This window comes from Poeciliopsis prolifica, unplaced genomic scaffold, assembly GCF_027474105.1.
Source record: "Poeciliopsis prolifica strain line A6 unplaced genomic scaffold, Auburn_PproV2 SCAFFOLD002, whole genome shotgun sequence".
In the NCBI taxonomy this organism is placed as follows: domain Eukaryota; kingdom Metazoa; phylum Chordata; class Actinopteri; order Cyprinodontiformes; family Poeciliidae; genus Poeciliopsis; species Poeciliopsis prolifica.
In genome coordinates this window covers 23,700,879-23,727,256 of record NW_026562377.1, presented here as the reverse complement: position 1 = coordinate 23,727,256, position 26,378 = coordinate 23,700,879, and the positions used below count along the sequence as shown (strand labels likewise).

General features: G+C 41.0%; 1 protein-coding gene across 1 annotated transcript in view; it reads right to left on the bottom strand.

Moving 5' to 3' along the window:
• Positions 1-26,378, bottom strand: part of oca2 (oculocutaneous albinism II) — a 39,024-nt gene that overhangs the window by 6,620 nt on the left and 6,026 nt on the right. The window contains exons 3-23 of the mRNA XM_055020605.1: positions 24,960-25,061; positions 24,107-24,298; positions 23,898-23,955; positions 23,207-23,279; positions 22,665-22,822; positions 22,348-22,430; positions 21,331-21,484; positions 18,693-18,764; positions 18,429-18,494; positions 18,084-18,140; positions 17,495-17,619; positions 16,410-16,548; positions 13,640-13,772; positions 10,631-10,778; positions 10,338-10,395; positions 10,028-10,136; positions 6,375-6,502; positions 5,680-5,739; positions 3,811-3,915; positions 2,494-2,587; positions 880-973 (exon numbers count right to left, since the gene is read on the bottom strand). Coding sequence (XP_054876580.1) covers positions 880-973; positions 2,494-2,587; positions 3,811-3,915; positions 5,680-5,739; positions 6,375-6,502; positions 10,028-10,136; positions 10,338-10,395; positions 10,631-10,778; positions 13,640-13,772; positions 16,410-16,548; positions 17,495-17,619; positions 18,084-18,140; positions 18,429-18,494; positions 18,693-18,764; positions 21,331-21,484; positions 22,348-22,430; positions 22,665-22,822; positions 23,207-23,279; positions 23,898-23,955; positions 24,107-24,298; positions 24,960-25,061 — 2,208 coding nt within the window. The remainder of the gene's footprint in view (positions 1-879; positions 974-2,493; positions 2,588-3,810; positions 3,916-5,679; positions 5,740-6,374; positions 6,503-10,027; positions 10,137-10,337; positions 10,396-10,630; positions 10,779-13,639; positions 13,773-16,409; positions 16,549-17,494; positions 17,620-18,083; positions 18,141-18,428; positions 18,495-18,692; positions 18,765-21,330; positions 21,485-22,347; positions 22,431-22,664; positions 22,823-23,206; positions 23,280-23,897; positions 23,956-24,106; positions 24,299-24,959; positions 25,062-26,378) is intronic.

Here is a 26,378-nt window from a genome sequence, read left to right as displayed (position 1 = left end):
GCTCTCACAGCAAGCCTAAAGCGAGTCTGACTTCACGTTTTGTGGACTTCTTTCCTGAACGATACTGCAGTTTCATAAACTCCTTGAAGTACAGCAAAGAACCCAGTTGATATCTCCGTTCACTCTGCTTTGAAGAACTACGTGAAGAAGACGCAATTTCACACTTGCGGTGTTTCCTTCAAATAAGACATTAATGTCACACATGAATCAGCTTGTTTATACAGTAAGTCGGTAAAAAACATGTCCGCGATTCTCCAACTACTTCCTATCATCTTCTTCTTCGTGGTTTGCGCAGTGGAAACGTCCACTTGTTGATCACATGACTCGTGTTATGCAGTTTTGCAAAATAAACCAATTTCGATACGGCCAAAAAATAAGATCAATAACCTCAACCGAGTAGAGCCAAAACTCTTTATAGGAAAAATAAAGTTTTTAAAAATCGGTGTATTTTCATGAGGCAAATTTATTTTCAAAACATCAAATTAGGCAACGAGAAAGAGAGTTTGCTGCATGCAGAGGAATCCAAACACATTGTGCAGAAGCTGCAGTTGCTTGTTTTTGTTTGCGTGGTTCAATCAAATAAAACAGCAACACATTAGCTTGAAGTTTGGAATTACAATATGATAAGAATTGGAAAAGTTATTTTGTAAAATGTAGGAATGACTCTCGGCGGACTCAGCCATTGAAATATCATATTTGGGAAAGACTGCAGCTTCTGCACATTGTTGGCACTTCGCACTCCGACATATGACAGATATTAATGTGTAAGTACTTCCTTCAGGCAGAGTGGCCCGTGGCACAGCGTTCCCAAACATGATCCTGTGCATAAAAAGCAACTTTTCATGCACAGGATCAGGTTGTCAAAGGAGAAAAGCTTACTTGAAGAACTCCACAAAGGAAAATCCATATCCATGCTGCTCGGCGATGCCTGCACACACGACGTTGGCTGACGCCCCGATCAACGTGCCGTTTCCTGAAAGGATCGTCACAAAAATAAATAAATCAAAGGTACATTTAACATATTTCTCCTTGAAAAAGTCAAAGCACAATCAAAAGTTCCCTTTCAAAAGTTAAAGGGCAAAGCAAGAAAACAAGACGAGCGTCTCTCAGGTTGCGTTTTTATTAAAGAAAATGGTGCATCCTCTTTCAGGGGTCCTCATCTTAAATGTTATTCAGTAATGACACGCGTCTCCGAGGCAAAATCTTTCTGTTGTTTGGACTCAACCTGCCGTTTTTAAGTCTGCTGGAAGAGGGTTAAGATGATGAAAACGTTTTCAGTTCGTCAATAACATAATGTGTCATGCGTCCTTTAAATGTCACAGATTTCAAGAGGACAAGCGAGCGAGTGGACATGATGATGCTCAGCTCCATCTACACGTCGATGTTTTCTCCTGTAGCGATCATTCAGTGGCGCTCATGTCTGTCATTAGAGTAGCTGGACAGGAACCATAGAAGCTTTTGGCTCTGGATGCACAATTACGTTTTTTGAAACGACGCGCCGCTCCGGTCAGAAGCTTGCATGCAGCCAGGAACATCAGAGCTTTTAAAGTCATTCATTTACACACTCCTTTTTGTCAAGCTGAGGTGATCCTACAATGACAACATTCGGATGCATAAGTTTAAATTTTGTAGTATTTTTTGTCCAATTTATGCAGAGTTATACATTAAATGTTAGAATATTTCATCTTCTTTCATGCAAACATTTGAGCAAAAACTGAACCTCTGGTGTTGCCAACGAACCACCAACATGAATCTGGCAAACTGGTTGACACCCACACGGCATAGGGCTGGACAATATAATCTTCCATTTTTTTGTTGTTGTACCAGACTCTATTTGTGTTTTAACACCAGGAAACAAAACAATGTAAATCAATTATGTGCATCTCAAATATCCTGTTGACTTGCTGGGAAGGACTTGGAACATGTTGATAACTGCTTGCAGTTCTGGTTCAGTTTTCCACTGTCTCTACCTTCAATAGCTAATCACTGTCTTTAAAATTCATTGATGTTAAAAACTGATGTTCTCTCGATTGATTCAGTCAGTGAGTGACTCCAGTGTGTTGGTGTCCAAAAGGTGCTGGAGCGGGACTGGAAGTGGACAGCAGCTCCATCAAAATCTGTCATACTGCAGTTGATTAAACTCAAACACTCTGACAGCCCCTTCTGTTTGTGCTGCCCACCCTAACAGAGCGCCACTGCTACGAAGGGCCCAACGCCTGGCGCAGCAGAGCCTGAAGCAGCTGTACTTTGAGGACCTTGAAGCCTCTCTCTGAAAAATGAAAATAATAATAATAATAAAAAAACAACCCTGCCTTCCCAGGGAAGAAGCACAGCTGCTGAAACTGTGGCTGTCGCCTAAAGCGTCTGATGCCAGAGGCCAGTCTTATAGATCCACACCTTTGAGGAAGGGGATCAAACTGTCCCCCGCTGTCTGGGTGGTGTGTCACCCCGAACCACACACGCTCCTATTCCTATTAAAGATTGATAACTCACCACCGAGGCAGGCCCCCATCGCCAAGGCGAAGATGAGAGGCTTCACAGGGAGGTTGACGTCCGCATCCTGACTCAGGTTGATGAGAACTGGGATCTGGGAGAATCAGACGTACATTTAAAATCACTAAAATATACAATACATAGGTTTTAATTAATAAAACAGACAACTGTTTTTTTCTGAAATAAGAAGCTAATACTCTGTTTAAAGAAGCTGCATTATATATTTTTCCAGGCACATAGTGCTCTTCCTCAGAACGGTCAAGTAATTGTGTTACCTTCCATTGTTATAAAAATGTAATATATATCAAATATGACTAAAGTTTCACTTCCTGATTTAACACCTTAAAATTGGGCCTCTGTCTCTTTAAAATTTCCTGCTATTTCTGAAACTCCACCTTTGGGGAGCCATCACAACATGGCTCCTCTAGCAACCCTTTAAAAAGATTTTCATCAGCATTTCACTGAGCGGTAGTTTGTATGATGCGTACCACCAGGTGTTTGCTAATTGCTGCTGGCTAGTCTGAAGGAGCTCTGGGGGAGCTTTGAAACTGCATGCAGGTCCAAGGAGGAGTCGTCAAAGTCAGCGCTCCGTTTCACCAAGGGTTTTGCACAGATGAGTTGTTGCCATGGGAGATGAAAGGCAACACTCAAGGCATGTTTTTGATGAGAGAATAATATTACTACAAGATGTGAAGTTCAGAAAAGTTAATTTTACATAATTCTCAATAATTACGTTTCTGTTGACATATTTATTTACTTGCGGATGAATTAAGAATGATATATATTTGTGAGTATTTTTATGCAAATCATTTTATTTCTAGTAGAAATCAGGTATTTAAAGAAAACGTTCAAAGTGTAAATGATGCAAAATGTGTTTTCTTTAGTAGAACTTCATCAACAAAGCTAAACGGTAACGTTGAAGGTTTTCTCGATTCCAGTTTGTGATCGTAACGTATTGAGGGACATTGAAGGTCTGTTCACATGAAAGGATTCATTGTCTTTTATTGTGCTCCACCAGGTGTCCTTGGAAATGTTCTGCTGTATCTTTCAACAAAACTGCTCGGACGTTTACTGTTCACGTTGTGGCAAAGCAGGAAACGATGCAAGAGAAAAAGCAAAGATGTCTTTTGTGGTTTAGTTTCAGTTTTCAGAAAAGCAAAAAAAAAAACATCTGTAAGACAAAACCAGCTTGATTTGATATTTCTCACAATTTCAAACTTAAGATTTCTTCATGTCAACCTACAAAGCTTTATCTTTGAATTGAAACATTTACTGTTTTTAGCCGATTGGGCGAGCAGTGAGTCTGACCAGGCCTACCATGGTGGCAGTGAAGGGAATGTTGTCGATGAGAGAAGAAGCCAGAGCGGAGACCCACATCACTAGGATGATGGCCACAGCCAGGCGCTGGTCCTCTGGCACCGCCTGGGAGGGGAAACAAATCAGAGCGACGCACAACCAGTACAGTTCATGGTGTTCCCACATCAGCCAGTCTGGGAACTAATTAAACCAAATAGGCTCTTCCAGTTGTCTGCATTTAAGCTGATGCTATTTAATGTTTGGATCCTGAAACGGCAGCAGATTAGCCCCGAAACATTCACACTTTTCATTGGACAGCAGCTGAATATTAAAATGCCAGCTGCAAATTCTGGGTTTTTCCAATGTAAAATAAACTCATTTGAGTGCACTAATCAATTTTAGATCATTAGCAGTTATGCTAATACATGTTAATAAAAATAAATAATAATAAAAAAAACATCCTGAAGCTCTGAGACACAATCTGAATACATTTACTGAAGCATGAACTTTTCTAGTATTTTGGCTTCGCGTTAAAATGCTTGTTTGTTTGTTTTTTTTTTTAAGAACATTTAAGAATATTGCTTTTACGAAAGCAGGACAAGAATGAGAGAAAAAGCAGCAAAAGTCCAAGAAAAAACTTTGCAAGAGAAGAGCTTGAAAACAAACAAAACTCCTATGTACAATGGGAGGGATGAAAAGTGTGGTAATCTAGATAACATCCAGGAAGAGGTGGGCATTTATCACATTGTTTATTATTTACCACAATACATTTCGTAGTATGATAGGAATTCAGATTTATTGTGATCATAATATCATCGTTTCCAAAAATGATGCTTAAAACCTTCCAAAACTGTCCATATTGATGGGATAGTTAGTTTGACTATTTTCTCCACTGTTTGTCCAAAGAACATATCAATAATGATTAAAAAAAATTTGTATTAATTAAAAACAAAAATTCACTAAATGTAGTTACTGCGTACAATTTGGTGATGCACATCTCACTCCGTTTTGTGACTGAATCAAATCAAAGTTCAAAGTGCTTTGCATAATAAAAACACAAACCTCAATGACTGAAACATTACACTTTTCAAAGTGCCGTCATTGCAAAGTGTTTCATTTATTGTTGTACGGAAGCAGCTCTACAGCAAAAATGCCGCTTTGAAATAAGTAGCACGAATAGGAATGTTTCTAAAGAGTGTTATTTGTGACATGCCATCACTGCCATGCAATTACAGAAAGGAGAAGCAATAAATAGTTCTTATGGTCACTTTTATCTTTATCACAATAGTACTACAAGATATCGCGATAAAACTTTCAGTCTATATCGCCCACCCCGTATGTTTAGGACTTGAGCAGCAGACGTTCAAGTCTGAGAAGGTCTCTGGTTTGAATCCTCTTGAGCTTCTCTTTTCTCTCCCACCTTCAACAGGATCAAAAGAAACTATTTCTGTTTTTCCCTTTGCCTGCAGTTGGGCCATGATAGAGAGACGGTGCGGCTCTACCTGGCACGCTGTCCATCGTCAGGGCAAACTCACCAACTTAAGGACCCACAACAGCACACCGCCTGTCATGTGTGATTATTGGCCTCAGACAGGACCGGTGTCTAAACGTGGGCTGACGTCCCCATTACTGGTTCAATTCCCCGCTAAGAGACAACTCGCTCGCACCTCAAGAATATGGGTGAAAATGACCAGCGAGCTCGGCCAACCGCCGGCAGGAGCGGGAAAGACGTAAACAAAATAATTGAATTCGGAGCTTGTGTGGAGCCAAAGGATCAATATGCATAAAAATGCAATATCAAGTCACCTGTGCCCAATTATCAGTTATGCCAGCCGAACAGATACCTGAGCCACAACGGCCCAGGCTGCGAATCGAGAAGGAAGGACTCACTTTTATCAGCAGCGCCGTCTGCTCTCCAATATAGTCGATAAGCTGCAGCTGGGCTAAAGCCTGAAAAATGAAAAGTTGATCAATAATGAGGAAGGCAGAGAGGAAAAAAACATCAGAAAATTACTTAGAGGTGAGAAGAAAGAGAAGAAAAGCAATTTGGCTTCTATTTAGCAGAAATTAATCAGAAGGAGATAAAAGCATTCTTGTTATCATACCTGACACTGAGATCTAAATGTATATATATATATATATATATATATATATATATATATATATATATATATGGAAGGTGGTCTTGTGGGAGATGGTTGTCTAACACTATACAAACTTCAATGATTCCAACAAATAGAAAACTCTTGCCTTTTCAACCAAGAGTTGAAAAGGCAGAAAAGAAAAGCAAAAATAGATCCCGTTGTGTCGACAACCTTTTCCTTTCCCTACACAGTGCAGCCGGTCGGTGGAGAAAAAGGTAATTACTTTTCACAATGTGAATTCACTGCCAAACTGCATTTAGGTCACACCCAAGCGGGCTGTCAGTGTGGCTAAGCTAACTTATGAGGCGCTTTCTTTTATCATCAGGTGAGGCTGTTTAAGATTTTTTTTTTCTTAGGTGTTAATGTTTGCTCCCCTCTTTGGATTAACAAAGACACGCTCTTTTTATTAAGTGTCACACATGAGGACTGCGCGGTCACCACCTCCATTAAAACGAAGAGGCCCGCGAAGAACAGCAGAGTGGCCCACTCCACCCGGTGCAGGATGATCTCAAAGTCCTGGACGTCGGCCAGAACTAAGAGCCAGAGGGCCCCCAGGATGGCGATCCAACCTGAGAGAGAGAGGAAAGGAAACGTCACCTGATCATCATCTGTAGCTGACATAATCTCCATCCGAGACCAATTTTAGTTTGAAATTCATGATAAGAGTGTAGATTCTAAATATATTCAGACCTGTTAGACTTTTTCCAGCTGTAACCTCAAATATCAGGTTTGAGGTTACAGATTAACCCAATTAATCTAACCAATTAGGTTAACTGGGATTTTAGTTAGCGAAGCAACATAAAGTGAGATGCTCTGCTTTCAGCCCTGCAGAGTCAATACTTTGCAGAACCACGTGTTGCTACGGCAAGAGCTGCATGTCTTAGTGGTCCTACTTGGACTACTGAGTTGGTCTCCAGACTGAAGCAGTCGCCAGTTCATCTTTGCAAAACAGTCCAAGTTCGGTTAGTTCAGACAGAGAGTGTCTAATTTGTTCTTTTTTTTTTAAATGAGAAAATTAGGTTGGAATTGTAGGTTGAAATCTTGAAACCAATGAAGTTTGTGGTTTGTGCAATGAAACGTAAATATCCGATCACAAGAGAAACGTTGCTATTGAAACAAATTGTTTTAAACATACACATGTATCTGTCCTTTGGTTCCTGTATTCACACGTTTCCAGAGATAATAAAAGGTTTCACACAGAAAGCGCACCGAAAGCAAACCAGAATGTCGCCATAGTTTTGAAATTCTTGCAAGTTACGCTGCATAAATTACTTCCTTCATGCAATGCGAACTCATTCTGATTAAAAAAAACAAACAAACAAACAACACCAACATTTTCTAAGCTGGAGCACATGAGCTGGTGCCAATAGATTGAGAGAGAGGAATGGATGTGCTTCCACTCGGAGAAAATTTGATTAAACAGGTGAGCGGCAATAATTGGCCTGGCTCAAACCTTTGGGAACGGCTTTCACAACTGAAGGGACGTAGAGAAGTGGAGGACAAACTGAGAAAGTTACTGAGTGAGGACAGAGGGGACATAGTTAATACTGTGCAGAATGTAAAAACCCAATGGTACTTTAAGGCATTTTCACAAGAATCAGCCTTGGTGAGCCAGAGCTGTTAGTCACTGCCTCAGTTCAACGGCATAAGGGACAAAATGTTTCTTTTGACTCCAAATGTCTCGCAAAGGCAGAGAGTTCCAGTGAAAATGTCAGAGGAAATTGTGTAATGGCAAATGATTGAATGAATTATCCTGACGACCACTGTTTACCTGAAACACCAGCGCTGTTTTCGTCTCCAATTAACTCCTAATAGCAGCTAAATGTCACATCCAGCAACTAGCGGTAGCATTGTCCACCTGCCATTTAATGCTGGGCAGACGGCCTGGACCAGCTGCCCACTGCGTCTGCAGGCCGTGCCAGTCAGTGAAGCTGCAGTTCAAAGTTCAAAAGTAAAGCTAGTCAACAAAACATGCTGGAAAGCTAACTCAAAATTATATAACCTATTTTTTTATATCATCACTTTGGATTATTTAAGGGGGAAAAAAACCCTGCACCATATCAATACAAAGCATACAATGCTTAAGTAACACTATGACTCAAAAAAGTCAATTTTCCATAACCCTTCACCTTTAATGAAAAAACCAAAGTGTCGTCTATAAAAATAAAGATAAAAAGTTGTTTTTTTTCGCCCCAACTACAGTAGATCCGACTCGCCGCAGCAGAGTCGGATCACTTGGTGAACAATCGAGCAGCAATTAAATCCTAACAAGTCAAGCTAATGACATTTTAATGAGACTTGATTCTGAAGGAATGATCAGGCCGGGCCGACCTGCAGCTGCAGTCAACCCTGACTCCGACCGGCGGCGCGCCTTCAATGAGCGATGTGTGTTTTGAACGGGCGCCGGCTCCCCTCCAGGTGCAACAGCACACGCAGTGCGGTGGGGTCGCTCCGGTTTGATGGATGTCACCCAGACGGTGGCTGTAATTAAGTCGGCGCGGCCGCTGAGACAGACACACACACCTGACGGCAAACACAGCAGCAGAAAAACGCGTATAGCTAAAAGCAGGAGCATATTTGTGTTGGTTTAATGGAGAACACAAAGTTCATTTTTGTCTTGGATGATGTTTGCAGGACCATGACAGACACTGATTAATAATATTAACATATACACAAGTAAAAATAAATTTTGAGTCTGGCAAAAGTTTTTTTTTAGTAGCACCACACACACTGTTTTGTCTTGCTCATTACCCTGGGAAGCATGGTGGTGGCAGCGTCATGGTGTGGGGAGGTTTTTCAACAACATCAGGAAGTGCTCACCTTTTCGTGGCTGGAACAGATCTCTCTAGCAATGCAACAGTCTTTAACATGCAGCCGTGCGAAATGGGACTGGTTTAGCAAGGAATGGCCCAGTCAAAGTCCAGAACTAAATCAAACAGAGTCTCTCAACGGCGACATTCTGGTTTGCTTTCGGTGCGCTTTCTGTGTGAAATCTTTTATTATCTCTGGAAACGTGTGACTGGCGTGGGCAAAATTTTACTCTCTAGATGAGCAACGTTGAAGAGTTAATAATAATAAAAAAAAGTTCACAGAGACGTACTGTGTAAGACTTGCAGCTGGAATTAAAACAATATGTTCATATTGATGTTCATTTTTATGGAGGATTTCCACTTTCTACGCCTCAAACAGTTTCATCAACTTCATGGAAACTACAATGGCTGTATTTTGACTGAGTGATGAGTCATTTCCTTACTCAACCTTAGAACCCGACAGGCGTGTTGCTACGCTAACTCTAAGCTCTGCAATAGCTGCAATAATGACCCAAAACACTGGTGATCACAATCATGCACATATCAAACAGAAGTAAAAAATGAGTCAACTTGGCTAAGGAGCCACGTTGACTCATTAAGCTTTAATCTTTTCAAGTGGTTGTGATGAAAACATGCCTTTGATAAACTCATTAAAAGAGGTTTATTTATGAAGGTCTGACTCAGAAAGGTGCTTAAGAATTTGACAAACCCTCATCCGGTCGACCCGTTTAGCCCGTTTCTAATTTGAGTGCAGTTTAGAAACAAATACGCTTAGTGGGCTGCATAGTTTAATTAAAATTATTCTGAAACGTAACTATTTTAAACTGCCTTTCTAATCTCTGATTTATTCAAGTATGTTGAAGCCTCTATGAAAATGACCGTTTCCTCTCTCACAGCGCGTTATCCTCCGTATCAAAAATTGTGTTACTCAAAGTCTGAAAATTGTCCTCTGTCTTTAAATGGGACCATTCTCTGAATAATACTAAACACATTCAGTTTAAGTTCGAGGAAGTCATCTTCACCACATTCAGATGCCAGAGTGCGCTCCTGTCGTGTGATTGGCTGACCACACATATCGCATCTGAAAGTGTGTTTGAATACACAGAGGGCTCAACATGAAATTATATTTCAAAGTAGCCTTTTGTAACATCTCATCCTGAAGCATGTTAGGAATCACGCTCCGCAGGATTATGGTTCGAAAAGAAAATATAACCAAGTTGACATTGTGGTAGAACTTGTCAGTAAAGGCGAGAGTCGGCCTGATGAAGACAGAGCAGCACTTACCCAGCTCCAGATGAATGCTGGGAACAAAGGAGTTGAGAAAGAACATGAAGATCACCACACCAAGGACGGAGGCACACTTCACCAACAGAACCGTGTCTGTTATTCTGTGCTGTGGAGTAAAAAAATATATATATATTTATAAATGTACATATATAATGCATATTTTCCTTGGCTCTTGAAAAAGTGATTTTTATCACAAATCTGATGGTATTTGTCTCAAGTGAACTCTCAAAGACTCAGCCCACGACATTACTCAGATAGCATCAATGCAGAGAGAGAAATATTTCTGAAGGAAAAATCAAGACGCCACCTTCTTCTGCAGCTCCTGAATGTTTTGCTCCCAGTTTTTATCCTCCTGAGAAATTTGTCTGTTTGAAAAACATAACAGAAGTCGCATTAATCTAGAGAAAAAAAATTAAACAATGGAGTGCCATACTGGCAGAACATACATTTGATGTTTATTTGATGGATGTGTGAAACTTTGAAATGAGATACGTTTGGGTTTGTTTTTGGAAGTACGGACAAAAAAGACGAGTGCAACGATATGCGACGCATGCAGTTTTGAGAGTGACACAGAAGAGCAGTGTGGGCTTTTCGTTTAACCTCTGGAAGGTTTTCATCATCTTGCGCAGCAGATTTTCCAGGTTGAGCACTTTTTGCATCAGAAGGCATTTCACAGCTGTCTCCTCCCGGCTGGCCGGGTTAATGCGCTGAGCCGTTTGCCTCCAGACCAGGATCTCATGCTTCAGCTCTGGAGTTAAAGGACAAACAGACGTGTTTAGGGGAGGCAAAACACACAAAGGCATCAATGCACAACTCCTGCAGAGAAGTACAGAGGACCAAAAGCACCAAAAATTAATAAATGAAAGATATTAGATTAAAAATATCCAACTATCTTGAAGGTATAAAATGTAAATAAATAATTAGCTCTTCCAATTCTTTTCCGCTGACTGCAAGTTATATTAACACTCTGGAGTGGCAATGAAATCTGCTATACATGTTATCTCAATCTGTTGTAATTATTGGATGTTTCTTCTGTTTCTTTTTTTGAAAAATGAAAAATGAAGTACTTTGTCTCTAACTCGTTCTGTGGAAGTCTTAAATCAGTCACTGAAATTCTAAATGCAATTCAATTTCTTGTTTCGCGACGCCTTTTGCAGCACATCATGAAGGCTCTGTACTTGTTTAAAGCTTCATTCGGCTGGAACTCTGATTAAATGACGCGTTAAATATGTAAAGATTCATCTTCGAGGACCAGGATTCTGTCTTCAGCAGAGCTGGAACCGACTTGAATTTTTCACGGTTTGCGTTTCTGCTGGGCCTCCACAGCAGCACAGCCATAAAGTTCAGGACATTCACAGGGCAAAAGGGCTGACAGCTGAGACTGAATGAGAAGACACTGGTGGTCAATATGTTACACTGTCCCCAACAGAGGGACTAATGCAGCATATTGACCAGCCCAGGGACAGCCAGTGCCTGAAACAGAGATACAGCCTGAGGATGCTGGACTCTTGTGCGAACATCAGTGGGAGCCATCTTTTTTTAGAAGGTTGCTAGGTGACCTAAACAGGAACTAAGTGGAGGAGTTTAAAAAGAAAAAAAAAAAAAACTGACTTTCCTGTAAGCAAATCCACACAATTACCAGGAGTGGCAGGGGGGCCAGAGCTGATTTACCCACATGCTGCACGTCAAGCTGGCTGAGAAGCGGGAGAGTCCACAGGGTTGGGATTTACAGATGGGTTATCGGGTCCGAACGGGACGGGCCCCTCATGAGTGGGAACGGCTTCTTTTAGCTCAGTGTGGCAGCAAACAGTCGGCCTGCTTCTCCTTTAATGAGAGAGCTGGGGTGACCACAGGAAAGCCTGGTGGTCTCCGCTTTAATGATCCCCTGGTGGGACTTTCTCAAAACAAGAAAGAATAGAAAAAAAGAGTCTCCCACAAATGTCTGTTTTATTAGTGTCCCCATTATGTAAGTCCACAGGGCCTTGAATGAAGAGGATTACGGCACAAGAAAATATAGATTCCTGGATGGAAGACAAAATCATCCTCCAAAGCTAATATACTCTGTGCTCCTAATTCCTTTTAAATGAGCTTCCTCTGACACCGGACACCAGGTCTTCAGGGATGGGCGAGCGCATCTTTCTTCTCCGCTGCCAGATAATTAAAAGGAGACATAAAAACAAGTCCGGCGCAGCGCATTAGAGGAGTTGTTCTTCAGACAGCAGGACAATAAGAGAGGCGAGTTACGTGCCGATTACAGCCTGCAGGACGAGCGAATCGTTTGTCAGTGCCAGCAAGAGGGACTGATGGACCGCTGCTTCTTTTTCATGAGATTGGAAGATGATTTTTAAAATTACATCTAGAACGCTTTTCAAAGTTCGTAGCACTGCAATCACAAATTAGATCTTATTTCGGGGAGTGACTAGTTTCATTAATTCTATTTACTTGAGTAACGCTTTGGAAAAGAAAAATTACTTTTAGGAGTAGATTTACTAAACCGTACTTAAACATGTTTTAGTTATAAATGTACCAGACGTGAACATGGGTGGAGTTGTCGTCTCGCAATCGGAAGGTTGTAGGTTTGATTCCAGCGTCCTCCTGACACGCGTCATGAATCAACATTCTCCCAAGTTGCCCACCGCCGACCAACATGTCGGTGTGTAAATGTCGGATGAGGCTCTGGTGTAAAACACTTTAGGCGGTGAAAATGATTAGAGAAGTGCTAGATAGATTCATGCCTTTCAAGTTGAAGTGAGACTTCCTGTTTTCAGGTTTTGTTGTTCTGACTGAATCATTTGTGGATCATATTGTGCCTGAAAGTGCTTTACATATCCAATACATTCTGCATCAGCTTTATGAGTTTTATATATTGTGTTTTTCCTCCTGTATATATATTTTTTGTAATTATGTTATTTGTATTATTTGGTTCAATCATTTAATTACCATAATTTGCAGATAACTTTGCGTTCTTATCTGCAAGACAATATAATATAAAAACACAAAATCTGATGTTTCGATCGGTTGGTACTCAAGTAGCATTTTTACAAAAATACTTTCATACTTGAGTAATTTCTTGGACGACTGCTTTCTGTCTTACTGTTATTGAGTAGAAACATGATGAGGCAGTGCGACTCTGTACTTGTGACAGAGTGCTTATGCAAAGCTTAGTAGTGCTCAATACAAATGTACCGAGAAAAAGATTATCTAAAGAACATGAACTATTTTCCTTCCCCTTCACAATTTAACTTATTTGTGTTGGTCTGTAGATACATTGAACTTAACAGTCAAAACATTTAAGAAACGTGTTAATAAACTGTAAACTTAAAAAAATAAAAATAAAAAATGATCTGCTATCTGTGACATAAAAAATACTTTCTCTTATGCAAACCGCTCATAATGACATCCAGTAGTTCGTCACAAATGCTGAAGAAAAAACAAACCTAAACCAGACTAAAAGCTGAATTGTTTTTTTTTTTTTTTTGGTTTTTTTTTTTTTACAGTTTTACAGTCAAAGCTGCTGCGGAAACACAAGGGCAGCAGCGTTCCTTTCAGGTTTGTGCCCTCAGCTCAGTGCCCATCAAACCATCTTTGTGGTCCAAATGAGTGACTCACCAACTATTTCAATGGACTCTTTGTTGTACAGTTTTTTGTTCCAGTAGAGCATCCTGAGGAAAGGGAATGAGGTGAGGAGGACGAGGCATATTCCAAGAAACATGTAGCCTGTGAAGCTGGCAAAGTCAATTCCCTGCAACACAAGGGGGGAAAAAAACGGTCAAGATTTCACAAATCTCTCCTGCTCGTGTCCTGGTGCCACAAACTGAACCCTGCCATCAGTTTTAGCACGTAAAAAAAAATACTGATGATGTGTGAGATGAGCGGCTCATAGATTTTAACCATCAATATGTCCACTTCAGGTCAAGTCAGGTTCATCCTTACAGCACAAAAGCAAAACAGAAAACCTGCTGTTTTTATTTGGTCTAGTCTGAATACTTTAATATTTAGAACTGGTTAATAGTGACACCTGCAGGATCTACAGACAAAGTGGAAAATGAGACCATCAGGCACAAATCAAGTGCAACGTATTGGAGGATCTGCCGGCCCTCTCACATGAGACTCATGACGACGTGTCACATGCTCTCACTATGTCACCTTGTTGCTTCAGTCCTGTGACAAAAGCTCCTCTCTGTCAGATGAGATCAGAAAGTGCAAAACAATAATTAGTATTTTTGGTTTAGTTTCTGGTGCAAATATCTTAGTGCACTTGAAATAAGACAAAAGTAACATACAAGTAATTTCTCAGCACAACGTAGGAGCTGGAGCTCTGTGGGCAGAGCAGTCGTCAGAAGGTTGCATGTTTGGTTCCAGGTCCTCCTGCCACATGTTGAAGTGCCCCTGGGCAATGCACTTGACCTCAAACTGCCCACTGATATTCATATCAATGTATAATCATGTGCATGTTTGTGAGTGAGAATGGATGGATGTGACTACAGTGTAAAGCGCTTTGAGTGGTTACAGTGATTGTAAAAGCGCGAAAGAAGTTTTAGTACTGATGAAAAAGTACCAGTTCACAGTGAACTGGTACTTTTGGCAGGAGCACCAAGCTACCATGATAGATAAATATACAGACATTTCAAATAACATTGAATATTGCAAACTAAATAGGAAAACAATTTGTGTATTATTTTTATAAAATATAAGGATTCATCTCTTCCTGTTGACAGCTGCTGACAGTGTTGGGGAAACATAAGATATTAAATTTAAGGTTTATCACACACACTTAAATACAACTCTTTCATTTCAAAATCTAAATGTTTATTTTATTTTATTTTTTTTACTTCATTACTCCTTTAAGGTTAAAGTCAACAGGAATAATGGCACTGGTATAATGCATGCTAATTACAAATGATGCTAATAATGGTAGGCGTGTTAAACACGCAGACATGTGGGCTGCCCCTCCCAAAAAGAAGCAATTTAAGGATTTCTGGGCTAGTTTTAAAAACAACTTTTCCTCTCAAGAGTCACTACAAGCTCTCTGCTCTCAATCAATGTAACAAATGAGCAGATTATGCTCTGATTTACGCTGAGGTTTAGCACTAGAAGTGACAGCGTCTCCTGTAATCAGAGGCGAGTCCTGAGGATGTGCCACTCACAGGCCACTTCAAGCCTCGCTGAGCGTCTGACACAGAGTTCATCAGAGGAAAGCGATTCGCCACGTAAAGGGCTGGAAACCACCAGTGGGAGAGTATCGACCTCGATCCGTTTTAGTGGGTTTTATTTTCATTTTATTCGTTGCTTTTGAAGAAGCAGTTTTTGCCGCGGTCACAGTGGGAGCCTTCCTGCTCTGTGAACCAATTTAAAGACTGGAACTTTTGGCCGTTCTTCTTTGCAAAACGGTTCCAATTGAGTCGGACTGAATGGAGAGCGTCTCCAAACATCAATTTGAGTCTCGCCACGCATTCTCGGTTTGATTTGGATCTGAACTTAGACTAGGACATTCTCATCCAGTCTGAAGACTAGTGCAGGTTTCCTTCCATCACTGCCCTGTGTTTAGCTCCACCACCCAACTTCCTGTCAGCTCTGACCAGCTTCCTGTCCCCTGCTAAAGAAAAGCACAACCACAGCATGACGCTGCCACCACAATGTTTATCATGGTGATTTCCCTCGGTTTGATTTTATTTGAACGTTGTGTAATAAATCAATAAACAAAGTCACAGTGAAAATGTTTTAGGTTGCTTACGACCTAAAACGTGGGCTCTGGTTACTAACCGGTTAAGTTGGCACAGATTTGGATTTTGTTGGTGTGAAAACGAACCGCCCCAGCTGAAGATTTAACAAATGTTGTAATTTTGGTTCCCGATCAAACCGAGGCTACAGGACTATCTGGTGTGCAAACAGTCTTAGTTCACCTTCTCTGCATTTTAATTCTGTAGAGTTGCAAGCCTCAGTTGCAGTTTATTCAGCTTCCTGTCTCCCCGTCACATCCGGTCTCTGACTGTCTGCTCATTTTCAGCCGCGTTTGGTTCGACTCGACCTCGCCGCGCTTTCCTCTAACGTCACCCGTGTCTGTGTTTGAACCGGCCTCCGAATCGACGGGGACGAGTTCATTTAACTCAGTAAGCAGAGACTGAACGCGTCACCCGCCTGATTAAAAATGTGACACAAAAGTGTCACATTTACACAGAACGGGCTCGTCATTCTCCAACCCTGAACCATCTGCACGGATAAATCAGCAATTTTCCTTTCACCGTGACACACACACACACACAAGACATAAAGCAGCTCTCCCATGGTGTTTGGTTTATGTGTCAGATTACGCTGAGCCGAGCTGCTGGGTTGTTTCAGTGTTTCATGTTTAAGCTCACAGAGCTGTGAAAGTGCCTACTTCTCTGCGCAGGCTCTGGTTGGACACGATAATCACGTTGGGTGGATCTCCGACAGCTGTGGCGGCCCCTCCGATGTTGGTGAAGATTACTTCTGCAATCAGGACATGTCTGGGGTCTAGATTAAGCACCTCACACAACCTGCAAAATCACCACAGAATGGCGCTTGATTAGATTGCGTAGAGCAGCGGACAGCAGAGCAGGAATTAAAAAAATAAATAAAAAAGAAAACGTAAAGATGAAAGTGTTATGTCCTTCAAGTTCTCAGTGTTTCAAAGCTTTTGAACTGGAACACGGATATTTGAGCCTTGTTTATGTTGTGACCCTCGACGTTCAGCTCATTCTGACAATCTCCCTGCTGGGGTGGCCGGCGTGTAACTCAGAGCTGCAACTAACGATTATTTTAGTAACCGATTGCTCCATCGAGTATTCTGAAGATTAATCGAATGAAAGAAAAATAAACTGGCGCATTCTGAAAACTGTTCATTTAACCACTCAATCCTTTTTTCACACATTAGAAATACATCAAAAGACACATTTTAAAAAATGCAATTACTTTTTTGATGAAAAACACAATTTTCATCTAAAATGCAACAACAGCAGCATTGCTTTAGTGAATGTTTGATCATTTGTAGCAAAAAATGCATCTGCAGCTAAAAAAAATAAAAATCTATTGAGTATTTTTTAGGTCAATAAATGGATAGCAACAGGTGCTTAACAAAAGGTTTATTTATTTTTGCAAAGTTTGAACCAGGTGAGACAAAAAAAATCTGGTTTTTTATCATAACTGTAGAAACATTTATGTAGTTACTGCTCTGAGTCTGTTGGATTTTCATCAAACAGCATTTTTTTATGATTATTTTTTTAGAGTTTGTGTTTTTCAGTTTACGATGAATCGATCACTAAACCAGGTGACAATAATTTCAATAATCGATTTACCGAGATTAATCCAATTAATCGTTTCACCCGTCGGCGGCGGTTAGGGCTCATTTGTCGTTGCAGGGCATGTTTTCATTTAAGAGACAATTTAAAACTTCAGGCATGAAAGAAGAAGCTTTTTCTGGTCAAACTTGTTTCTACGCTCTACCTGATGGTGACAGGAGTGAAAAGCATCATGGTGGTCACGTTATCCAGGAAAGCAGACAGAATGGCAGCAATCAGACACAGGATGATGATCATAGGCCAAACCCTCCCTCTGGATAACTGGTAGGCCTGAAGAAATATCACAATAAGATATTTAGATATTATTAGGTAGGTTAGTAGGTTAACTAATAATGGATTATTCTGCTATGACTGGTGACCCAGTTATGTGAAATCATCACATTTCACATATGAGAATCAAAAAAACAAAGTTTGAACCATAAAATATGATTAAATAAAAAAATAAAAATAAAAACACAAGAGAAAGTAAATGATGATGACTTCATTTCTAAAAGGGAACAGACATCCAAACCCCGACTAAAACCCAAACCCCAACTGCTGGCTTGTACGTGTAAAAAGAAAAACAAAAAGCAGAAGAAACATTTTAGCAGCTATTTTTAAAGGCCACATAGTCAAAGGTAAGAAAATAAATAAATGTCAGCTACTCTGAATGGCTCCATTTTGATGGACTGTGTTGGTTATCTTCATTAACAGAATAAACATTTCTAATTGTCCTCATTATTCCATGAACTCACCTTCACCGCACAATAATCAAAGAAGCCTGTCTCTGAAAAAATGGCCACCAGCACCATCTGTGAAGAAAAAGGTCACACCCCTCAAAACAACGTCACCTTCATTTTTTTTAATGCAGTCACCATGGATGATAAATTGATGCCAGCTTAATGAGTGCTGAAAAACAATGTAATCAGGAAAAGGTTAACTGTGTCGGAGCTGCAATGGATTTAAATAAAATCCCAATTTGTCTAAAAAGAGCATTTTTATTTTTCATTTTTTTAAAACCAATATTCCTCTGAGCTGGATTGTGACCACCTTTAAACTCTACATAAAAAAAACGTCTTGATGTATTTTCTGAATCGCACCATGCCAAACAGCAGAGCCAGCGTCTCGTAGTCGATCCACTCCACCACAGTGACCAGGCTGGGTCTCTGTGAATAAAACACACTAAATCACAGTATGTCAATAAAAAGCTGGAGCGCTTCAGGATTTCTATTTCCAAAGACAAAATGGAAAACACTTTACAACCGTTCAATGACCAGCAGTTGTAGATCTGCCAAGCAGATTTTAGGTTTCTCTGAGTTTTGCCTCAACAAGGTGGCTAATCTGAAGACTTTTAAGAGACTTACATCACCAATGATAGCCAGGGCGGCTAAAGCTGCTAAGGATCCCAACATGGCAGCCAGAGTGCGATGCACAATCTGAAAATTTAAAAGATGCACAGAGTTAACGGTTTAGCAACATGTGTGTTTCAAATGGTGGTAATTTACCTTTTTACCCACGAATGTTGCTTGGTTTGATAAGCATTTGCTAATAAATGTTTATTGCTAAAAATAAACCATCTGAAGTTTTGCCTGGCATGTTGGCAGAAATATTTCCCAGTCAGTGGGGTGATGGGCTTCTCCTTTATGATCTGAACAGATTAACCAGTTTCAGGAACTAAAGTCTTAAACCATGTTTGGTGACTTATGCTGAAGTTGCCATCTTAATGGATGTGTCATAGTTTCATATTTGAGGGTTAATTAAAGAGTTATTGAAGTTTTTTTTTGGACCTCACTCGATCGAAACCTAAAACAACTGATTAAACGTAAACTGATTATCGATAGGTTGGGGAAGGGCTCCCAAAGTTATCTTTGTTCTTACTGTATCCGTTTGTATTAAGCTGTATGCAAATGTTACGTCGGTATTTTAGACATCCTCAATAAAGACACTGATTTTACTTCAGGATCATTTAGGAAGCTCACACCAAGGAAATCCTGTTCAGTTTCAGGATCTAGTCAAAGTCAGCCAATTTGTGGCCATCAAGGATAAACAGCAGCAGAAGACCATTTCTCAAAGTCGTCTTCCTCTGACGATGAAGCAGACAGCTGCTGAAGAACGGCTGGACAGCAGTAAACTCAACCAACATTGACACGTCGTGTTTTCAAAAGCAAAGATCTGCCGCTTTACTTCCTGGTTTCTTTTTTTTTTTTTACTTGCACTGTAGGAAAAAATGTTCTCTAACAGATTGTTTTTACATTGTTGTGTTGACCTATAATAAAAACCTCAAGACACAAAATAAGCACAATGTAAACACAGCTAAAATGTGTGTTATCATACAAAAAATCATTTTAATTTAAATCAACATGGCACATGTTTTAACATTGATATTACTGCCTCTGAGAAAACTTTAAATATCTTTACTGTAATATTCACAGTCTTCAATCTGAATACTCCTGAATACTCCAAATTAGAATGAACCTTATTAGGCTTTATTAGTGATAAAAATCTATAGACAGTCTGAAAACTGTCTGTCTGGACAGATCCGTTGAAATAATGAATGAGGAGAAGAAGAACAAAAGCTCCTCTCTTTCTCTTGTCACGTCAGATAAAATGGAAATGTGGCTCTTTACGTCGGTCCACCAGGAATGTTTTAATAGAGAACCCAGTTAGTCTCCAATTACCAGCACCGGTGGATTCCTTTTGTGATGTCCCGAATGACGGAGCAGTGTGGGCTCTCTCATTAAGACGTTCCTGTCAGGCCGAGACAAAACCTGAGACCTGATGGGGATGATAAAGCAGAGGCTCGGTGAAGCCATCTGCACCGCACAAAGGCGGAGACTTTCAATGACAGTGGACGCGTCATTAACACCGGCGGCGTCTGTGCGGATCATAACTGCGCTGTCATCTTCCCGCTTCCTGTTCTCCCCGGAACAGCTGTGTGAGTTCACGCCCTGCCAGGATCAGGGAGACGGCCTTGTTTTAATTAAATCCAAAAGCGAATTGACAATGGGGAGGGGAAAAGAAAAATGTGGGAAAATCAAAGTGTCTGTGGGTGGGACGAAACAAGTGAACAAGAGGTCATCTTCTCTTTCCCAACATACAAACATGCATACCTGGTGCAAGACCAATTTTTTTTTATTATTTTAAAAAGGATCCTCTGTGCTTCAGTGATTTATTCTGTTCTTTGTATAAAAAAAAACAAAGAAAACTTTAGTAACTAAGTCATCAGTAGGGGGCGCTGTTCTCTCATACAGTTCTCCAAAACTACCACAAACATCCACTTGGTTCGTTGCTGCTGTTACATTACTGTGAATCACATTGGTGTTTACTGTAGTCAGACATGCATAGAGTGACCAACAGAGCTTCCCTCTGCATTTTTGTCTAATAAGCTAAAAGTGAGAATGGCCACACGTACTAACTCCTTTAGGAACGAGTCGTGCTTCGAAATGTTTCTGAGAGGACCGTGGTGTTGACAACAAATATCTGGAGAAATATGAAACTCCATAAGCATCGAAGCATCATGGATGCCAGCTTTTATTTTAGTTCATGTCATTTAAAGCTGAAGCCAGACGTTTCTGTGAAACCAAACTCGTTTTCCCAACACAATGCCAGAGATTTTTTTATTTTGCTACTTTGTTGTGTATCATTACTTAGTAAAGTTGAATCTTCACATAAAACATAATGCAACTGATAAGGGCTGAAGTGATTTTAATTGGATTAATTGTGATTAACCAATTATTTTAGTAACTGATAAATTGTCAACTGGAGTATACAGACTCAGAAAAAGAACTATATATGTATGCATTTTGCATTTTAGATAAATTGTCGATTAGAGACACATAAAAAACAGTAAATGTCTCTCCAGACAGAAGCACAGGTGTGTTCCTGCCGGTCCTGTAACAACGTCTTGTGTGTTCTAAATACTTCAGGATGTCATCCTGCAAACTGCGCCACAGACAGAGGACAAAAACCCGTTCATCACCGGCAGCAGAGCAGGCCATTTACCTCAAAGATGATGAGAACATAGACCCCGGCCAGGATGACTCCCGCAATAGCCACCTGCGTCTCCTTCGTAACGTAGAGCGATTGGTGGGTCATGGACAGAGGCACGACGTCGTTATCCTGCAGGAAGGCCTGAATCGTGATGACGATGGGGTCACTAGGTGCAGGAAATGAAACGGCACAGCAGCAAAGAAAATGGAGGATCATTTTCTTTCATTGCATGTTTCCATAAATGTGGCTGCAGGCTTTTCTTCAAGGTCAGGTGAAAATATACGGCGATTTCTTAAAAGGGACATAAAAGTCATTATTGTCATGTTAAAGGTAGCCTCGCTGGAAAGAGGAGCATTAAAACGTTAGAATACAGTGCTCTGATAATGTCAGTGAGTTTTATTTGAATTTTATGTAATGGGCTGACACACAGCAGTGCATCGTTTCCTAGAGAAAATGTGACACGAATTTCTCACAAAGAAAGTCTGAAAGTGTAATGAGTGTCCAGCTCCTTTGAGTCAATACTGCATAAAACATCCTTTATACATTTTTAGAATAAAATTCTTGCTAATTCTTCTTCTACAAAGCAGGTCAAGTTCTACCAGAGTGAATGGAGGATGGCCACAAATATCATTTTTCTTGTCTTGCCACAAATTCTACTTCGGATTAAGGTCAGAACAGCTGAACTCCACTCCAGACTTAAAGATTGCTCTGCGTTTAGCTCCATCCACCTTCCCATCAGCCCTCAGCAGCTCACAGGGAGGGAGCCGGACCCAGACCAGCTCTTCAGCTCTGGATTGACTCAGGTAAAGGGTCCTGTGCCGTGGAAGACATCCTGCCTTGCTGCAGTACAACAGAACGTTCTGCACAGGTTTTCTCTATTTGCAAGACTATAGACGTCTCGGATAAAGTCAGAGAGACTCCTATTGGCTCATCTGGGAAAGCAAATGAGTACATATGGGGACAGTGTGTAGTTTTCTATTGCGGGGTTTTGTGAAAGCTTTTTCAGTCCACAGTAAATCTTCCGATTACCTGCTGAGCATCTCAAAGGTTCTTGTTGACACCTTCTGGTCGCTCCGTTCAGGATGAAGGGGAATGGTCCAGTTATGAGTCACCTGGTAAAAAACAGCAGAACAAATCATGATCATAAATGTTGCAGAAGAATTTGGATTTATCCAAGAACTGTTAAGGTGAAAACCTCTCAGCGGGGTTAATTGGGAAAAGAGAGCAGACAGCGTCAGGATCAAGAATAAAAGCAGAGTAACATTTACAAGACCAATATAACATCACACACAGCTCATAACCGTAACTGAGACCAAGATGTATATTGGCAATATGGCCACTCTGACCTGCTGAGGCCTCCTCCTCCGCTGGCCCGGCTCCTCAGCCTGCTCCACCTGGATCAGGATGAACTCCTGGGAGGCGGAGTCCGCAGCCCTTCCTGCAAAAGGCCCCGCCACTTGTAACTTCAGCAAGGCGTTGTCCCGAAAGTCTGTCACGTTCATGGCTGAGAGACGGGCACCGTCAAGAGAAAAATGCAGACGCTTTGCTGACAAGTGAATCCTCCACCATGCCCGTGTGCTGAGCGCCACGCTTGTCCTCTTCACCGGTGGTTTTATGAAGTTCTGTTCGATATGTGACATGCTTATGTCTTTCTGACTGAAGAAGTGCCTACAGCACATAGGGCCACGGCGATGTGGAGGGTTAGAGCGCGCGATCGATGTACGGCGGCCTCGGCCTTCTATGAGGCCGCCACAAGTTCAAGTCCTGTCCCTATTGTCGTCCCTCTTCTCTCACAACCCAATTTACTGTCAATTCACTGTCAGATAAAAGTCACTATCGCCAAAAACGTCCTTTAAAAAAAGCATCTACTGAACAGCAGAAAGGATACAGAAGCTGTCTGTCGGAGAGACTGCCAGCATCCTCCAGGGGTCGTCCCGATCCGGGTACATACTGAAGAACAGCTGAGACCAGATGGAAACCATCAGTCAGTCACAAAAAATTGTTGCAAAATTGCCAATTATTTTAACCGAGTTAATAGATATTGTGAAATGTGACCAAATATCTTAGGGTCCTGCAACTTTTAGATGTGCCTCCAGTCCAGCACACCTGAAGAAAACGGCTGAATGCCTGACTCAGTTTTTCATTTGCAGTACAGTCCTCCAGAGTCCTGCTAGTGACCCGGTCATGTGACTCAGGTGCATTGAACCAAAGACTCGTCTAAAGGTCCCTTGAGGACTGAACTCACAGACCCTCGCTCTAGAAACCGGATGTAAAACATGCACTTGTCATGATGACAAATTGATGGGATTGCGCTGCTACCGGACTCCTTCACGCTGCAGTCAAGACACACAAACTTGTTTTGCTCCATCATTTGTAATGGAGGGCACATCAACACAAACTCTGGTGGATTTCAAAGAGTTTGATAAGGCTAATTCTCAAGCAATGCAATGAGTTCAGTGAAACTTTTTAAAATACAAGCAAACAAGAGCTGAACGTCTCAAAGGATCTCAGAACATTAGTTTAGAGTTCGCCGCTTCAGTCTCCTTGAATTATTTTTATTTTTTTTGTAACTAACTTACGCTGGAGAGAACAACAATCGCAAACATAGCCACGACCTTGGACACTCTGAGGCAGCATCTGGAGGGAGAACAAAGACAGGACACAGAAATAGATGATCTGTGAGCCTGCTGCATGTCAGCGGCTCCAAACCCTGTAGATTTGATTTCATAATGTACATGTATGATGTGCCAGAATAATAAATGATGTAAGAAGAGACGGGGAGTCGCACTTTATACTGCTGGCGAGTCTGAAGCTGCGGTTGAGATTTTCCAGCGTCTCGTACTTTTCTGAGGAGTTGGAGCGCGACAGACTGGCCACCTCGCTGCCCAGGCGGTAACGTCTCTCTGTGTCCATGCAGCAGCTGTCCCACGGCTCCTCGGCTCCAACGAAGCTGGACTCATGTACTGTCATGTACGTAATACTGGAAGAACAATAAGGCAAGGAAAGGACAATTTTGGGATCAGAAACCCAAGAATAGAACTTTTTTTCAATGCAGTCACATTTGTTAAAATGCCAAATATTTGTCATGTAAAACAAAATGCTGCGGCAATCGGGTTGCATAATTGTGCTTTGTTGATGCACTTTTTGATTCAATTGCTGCGTTCAACCTGCACAGTTTGGACTCTTCCTCATGATTTGACATCTCCTGCTGCACATTTAATGTCCGATTTGGGTCTGGAGACGTTTTTTTGGTGGAGGAATTGACTTGGATATGAGCTCGGACTGTCTCTCTGATACCAAAAAACTACGGCATTTGGTCAAGACCTTGTCTGTTGTCTTCATGATTAAAAGCTGTGCCTTAACTTTCAACATTTCCTTTTAACACTGCATTCTGATGATGGTTGGTGGAAAAAACAAAGCTGTGTCCTAATAAGTCGTCCCACTGGCACCGCAAAAGTTGAAGTTGCTGAAACTTTCACAAGAAGTTTGGAACGTGCATGTTCTCTCTGTGGGATTTCTTAATTTCAAAGGTTCAGTCTCCGCTGCTGCTGATTCCACATAAAAATGCATGCAGGGTTAATACACAGAAATCTTAAATCTCAGGTAAACATCCAAAAACAAAAGGCAGATGAACCACTCACCTGTCATCTTGGGAGAATCGCAGCAGAGGCGACCGTTCTGTAAGGTTGGCTGAATTGGCTTTTCCTCGGAGAAAGTTGACAGCGTTGAAATTGTTCCTGAAACTAATAAAGCAAAAGGGCACTGTGAGTTGAAATAGCCTGGAAAACATCTGAGCTGACATAAACGACACGAAACAAACTCTGGTTGTCAGCAAGTTGTTAGTCTGACGCCAAACAGATCAGAAAACAGCTGATCTAACAATCCTGGCGGATTATCACAACCTCACACACTATTATAATATCTACTATTTGTTTAATTGGATTGTTTGAAATGTGTGTTTGGACCTGTTTAATAATCTCAACACTTAAATTGTATGTTGGAAATGCTGGCAGTTGCCTGGCACAACAATGCAGGTAGATGCTTGGAAAATTGCAACATCTTGGCAAATGGAAGATTTCCCAGGTTAAATTTGTGATAAAATTATTACTGATTAAACTTTAGCTTTGATAACATAAAGCTACATCATTCTAAAGTGTAATCAGTAACACTTTTATGATAAATTTATGTCAGTTTGTGATTTCCTGGTTAATGTCAAGTAGTAATAACAAAGAGGTTTTGAATAAAGTCAACTTTGTATTAAAAGTGTCTTGATTTACCGAATGACACTTTATGGCAACAGTCATAAATGGTCATGAAGACTTACACATGTTCATGACAGGTGATGGATTGACTGGGGTGGCACATGTTAACTTACTAAACATAAAAACACATTATACGAGTTTGATTTATATGCATCTGTGAGTCTCAGCCTCTTATCCTCACTGTAGGTGTTTATTTGTTGCCTAACATATCCGACCCAGTAACAGGTGCTATGATCAGTCTATTCATACTTGCCTCAAACTAAATTTATTGATACTAAATCGAAAGGTGTTCAATTGTGTAAAGTTCAAATTTACACATTCACAAATTTCTGAAATTGTAGTGTTCAGTTTTTAAATAAAACAAGCAGTTTTATACAACTCTTCTCATTAAAAGGACTCAGGATAGTGTTCGTTGGTTAACATCAACTTATCGCAGTCTCTAAACATTTTCTGCTGTAATTTTAGCTCCACAAATCTATTTTGGTGATTGTTTGGCGTCACAACAAGAAGCATAAACCTGACATTTAGTTACATTTATCCTCCCTGCTTATGACGCTGGCGTCCACTCCGGTAGGCGTCACCAACTGCGCCGCAGACACTACGGCCCTTTGTGTTTGAAGGTTGTGGGATAGAGAACTAGATGACATTTGGCTCGGCCTGTCCCATTAATCTCCCCGCCGACACGCTTACACAACTACAGAGAGGTTTAGCGAAAGTCTACAAACGTTTCCTCCCCTCGGACGTCCCGGTCCAACTCCGGCAAAGTGCGTCTCAGCAGAGAGGCCGAGCTTTACTGAA